This window comes from Dipodomys ordii, unplaced genomic scaffold (assembly GCF_000151885.1).
Source record: "Dipodomys ordii isolate 6190 unplaced genomic scaffold, Dord_2.0 Scaffold13, whole genome shotgun sequence".
In the NCBI taxonomy this organism is placed as follows: Eukaryota; Metazoa; Chordata; class Mammalia; order Rodentia; family Heteromyidae; genus Dipodomys; species Dipodomys ordii.
Window position 1 is genome coordinate 18,407,396 of NW_012267229.1, and position 4,245 is coordinate 18,411,640.

The window sequence follows — 4,245 nt, forward strand, 5'->3', positions numbered from 1 at the left end:
TGAACTCTGGGCCTGGGCGCTGTCCCTCAGCTCTTCAGCTCAAGGCTAGTGCTCTACCACTTGAGCCACAGCGCCACTTCCAGCTTTTTTGTTTTTGCTTATGTGATGCTGAGGAATGGAACCCAGGGCCTCGGGCATGCAAGGCAAACACTCTACCACTGAGCCACCTTCCTAGCCCATAGCTAGGATTATAGTCATGAGCCATCTGCACTTGGCTTAGTTCACTCTTCATAGTTAGTAATTAGCCTTAGTTGGACCACTGCTCTGGATCCACTAATGAGTTATAATTATTTATAATTATTAACTACAATAATCAAAACGGACTGAGGCTGGTGGTGTAGTTCAGTCGTAAAGTACCTGCCATGCAAGCGTAAGTCACGAGTTCAAACCTCAGTATTAGCAAACAACAACAACAATCAGGTGTTAGACAGATGAATGAATAAAAAAAGATATGCTGTGATAGGGTGCTGGTGGCTGCTGCTTATAATTGTGGTTACTTAGGAGGCTAAGATTTGAGAATAGCAGTTCAGAGCCAGCCAGGGCTGACAAGTTGGCTTTTAGTTCCATTTAAAATAAAAATTTAAAAATTAACCAGGCACTAGTGGCTCACCTGTAATCCTAGCTACTTAGGAGGCTGAAATCGGAGTATCACAGTTCAAAGCTAGCTTGTGCAGGAATGTCCATGAGACTCTCATCTCCAATTAACCACCAGAAAACCAGAAGTGACACTGGCTCAAGTGGTAAAGCATTTACCTTGAGCTGAAGAGCTCAGGGACAGCACCCAGACCCAGAGTTCAAGCCCCATGGCTGACCAAAAAAAATTTTTAAAATTAAAATGAGGAACATATAATACATATTTCATGGAATAGTACACAGTCATAAAAGAAAAATATGAAAGAAAAAATGAAAATATCATTTGCAAGAAAATAGATGGAATATATCATTGAGCAAGATAAGCCAAGCTCAAAAATCCTTGTGACTTTGGGTTATATAAGATTTCTTTGGTATTACATTATAGATGAACAAATAGATAATTGGACTTTAAAAGTTTTTTTCTAAAAATATTCAAAGTAACAAAAAAGAAAATAATCATTTTATTGTATTTGGACTCCAGAGTCCATAAAGAATGCTCAACAATCAGTAATAGTCTTTCTTTCCATTGCCTGGTGTTTGACAGCAGTATAGCAGTGCAAAGAAATTGGTCAGTTGTAACATCTTGAAAGTTGAATTGAATGAGTTCTTCACTTGCTAAAGATGGCCCTAGTGGAGTTGAGGTGTGAGTTATGCCAACAAAAACAGAATCATTATATTAGTCTCCAGGATATGCAGAACATTCCTCAGAAGGACAAATGGATCTGTGATCAATCAGTGCAGTTCGGAAAATATTTGGCTTCCCGGAAAGCAGGTAGAGGTTTTGGTGACATTTCTCAGGTGAAATCTCTGTATTTAACAAACTCAGGAGTACAGAGTACTCTTAAGTTGTCAAGAAGAGTGAGTTAAGAGCAATGAGATCATGGTGTCTAGAGTCTGCTATGGACAGTGGACTGAATCCAAGAAATTGTGGATGGTCCAGTGGTGCACAATGTGGATTCTATTAACTTTTATGTTGGTACCATCATGCACTGTGTGCTTCTGAGACAGTGAGGCAGCAAAATGAAGAGGGTATGCTGAGCTGAGTCCAAATGGTAAGACTGGCATTAAGAAGCTCCTGCCTGGTAAGTGAGTGTCATGGATCCAAAAACTGAGATACTATCTACCACATCCATATCTGGACAGAAGATTAGGAAGCCACCACTGCCTAGTAGAATCTCCTTGGTAGCTGGATCTGAAGTCTGGAAGTTGCTTCTTAAACACCTGTGATCATTAAAAGAAAAGCACAAGGAAAAATCCATAAATGCTAAAACAACCTTGTTAAAAAATAAAGTTGTTTTTTTTTTTTTTTTTGTCGGTCATGGGGCTTGAACTCTGGGCTTGGGCACTGTCCCTGTGCTTTTCAGCTCAAGGCGAGTGCTCTACTGCTTGAGCCACAGAATCACTTCTGGTTTTTTTTAGTGGTTTATTGGTAGTATCTAGTGGTAGTATCGACCTGTAATCCTAGTAGCTGGAAGACTTAAGGCCAGACTGAGTTTTACATAGCAAGACCTTCTTTCACAAAAATAAACAGTAACAAGAAAAAAAACTGTGTATAAATATATGCAGAAGTTTTATTAGTAATATCTAGAAGCTGTTAACAACCCAGATAACTATTAATAAGATCCTCAATAGACAATTTTGTATATGTTCATATAAAGGAATACTACCTCAAAAATAAAAAGGGATAATAGATACATGCAAAAATGTAGATAAGTCTGAATATAACTATGCTCTGTAGAAGGAAGAGGGAAAGATGAAGAAAGCATATTTTGTACAGTTTTGTCTCTATCATTTTTTTTTTGTCTCTATCATTTGAGTAACTTCACTTCTGACTTTTTTGGTGCTTAATTAGAGATTAGAGTATCACAGACTTTCTTGCCCACCTGGCTTTGAACTGTGATCCTTAGATCTCAGCCTTCTTAGTAGCTAGGATTATAGGCGTGAGCCACTGGTGCCCAGCCCTATGGGCACTTTAAATATGTGCAGTGTGTTTGCCACCAAGCAGCCACCAAGCTACTGCCAGCTATCTTCCAATCTCAGCAATGATGAGTAGGTTTAATGATACGAGAAACTAGGCCAAAGTAAAATACTGCTTTAGGACTTGAAAAATGCCACTGTTTTAGTAGAGAATGAAATACTCTGTTCCTGTATATAAATAATCAAAAAGCACAGCCTTCTGCAGTATATCACATTCTCAAATATGCCTAGCTTCAGAGAAAATGTTTTCAAGTTGGTACAGTGATTGTTGGGTAATTCTTTCTGTTCCCCAAATGACCATGCTTAGGTGAAGGTGATGGTCGACTCAGGGGACCGAAAACGGGCCATCAGTTCTGTGTGCAGCTACATTGTATACCAGTGCAGTCGGCCAGCCCCTTTACACTCCCGGGACCTGCACTCCATGATAGTGGCGGCTTTTCAGTGTCTATGTGTCTGGCTGACTGAGCACCCTGATATGCTTGATGAAAAGGTAAGTTTGTTTTTTTTTTGTTTTGTTTTGTTTTTGTTCTACCTGGAGAGCTAGAGCCCAGCTTGTCTATAAATAAGGATTCTAGGTAAAAATGTTACTCCCCACACATTTTTCTGGTGGGCACAGGTATCTAGTCAATTTTCACTGCCTTCTACCTTATAGGGAAGCAGGCATTATAAAGAGTCCATAATGAACCAGATTTCTATGGCTCGCACCTGTAATCCTAGCTATTCAGGAGGCAAAGATTAAGAAGATCATAGTTTGGGAAAGAAGTTTCTGAGACCCTATTTCAACCAATAGGTTGGTACATTGGTATGTGCCTGTCATCCTAGCCACAGTAGGAAGCATGTATAGGAAGACTGCAGAAAGCAAGACACTATTCTCAAAAATAACTAGAGCAAGCCTGGTGCCCGTGGCTTACACTTGCAATCCTAGCTACTCAGAAGCCTGAGATCTGAGGATTGTGGTTCAAAGCCAGCCTGGGCAGGAAAGTCTGTGAGACTCTTAACCTCTAATTAACCACCAAAAAACTGGAAGTGGCGTTATACCTCAACGTGGTAAAGTGCTAGCCTTGAGCAAAAAAAGCTCAGAGACAGCAATCAGGCTCTGAGTTCAAGCCCCACGACCAAAATTTTTTTAAAAAAAATATGGTGTGGGGGGAGGTGGGGGAGAAGAGAATGAAATAATAAGATACCAGAGCAAAAAGGGCTGCAGGCATAGCTTAAGTGATAGAGCATCTGTCTAGCAAAAGCCAGTCCTGAGTTCAGTACCACCAAAAAATAAAATAAAGCATACATAGTGAATGTGAAAGAAGAGATGTTAGGCTCATGAATATTCTAAACATTATTAATAAAATCTTAGTCATATTCATTATAACTTCTGAAGTTAGGATACTAGAAATTATTGAAAAATGTCAATCATTTGATGAGCTTTTCTTTGGTATATTAGATACTCTAATGTCTTTTATTCATGTGAACTCAAGGCCTCAACACTGAGCCTTGATTCAATCTAAAATGTCTTTAATCATCCCATGTTTAGCTAAATTAATGTTGTATCTTTCACTTGGATTTGCATGATTTTTTTCGGGGGGGTTCCGGTCGTGGGGCCTGAACTCTGGGCCTGGGCGCTGTCCCTCAGCTCTTCAG

At 39.6% G+C, this 4,245-nt stretch overlaps 1 protein-coding gene across 1 annotated transcript in view; it reads left to right on the forward strand.

Moving 5' to 3' along the window:
* Ralgapb (Ral GTPase activating protein, beta subunit (non-catalytic)) overlaps nucleotides 1–4,245 on the forward strand; it is a 67,832-nt gene that overhangs the window by 30,224 nt on the left and 33,363 nt on the right. Inside the window, exon 14 of the mRNA XM_013010706.1 lies at nucleotides 2,918–3,100. Within this exon, the coding sequence (XP_012866160.1) occupies nucleotides 2,918–3,100 (183 nt within the window). The remainder of the gene's footprint in view (nucleotides 1–2,917; nucleotides 3,101–4,245) is intronic.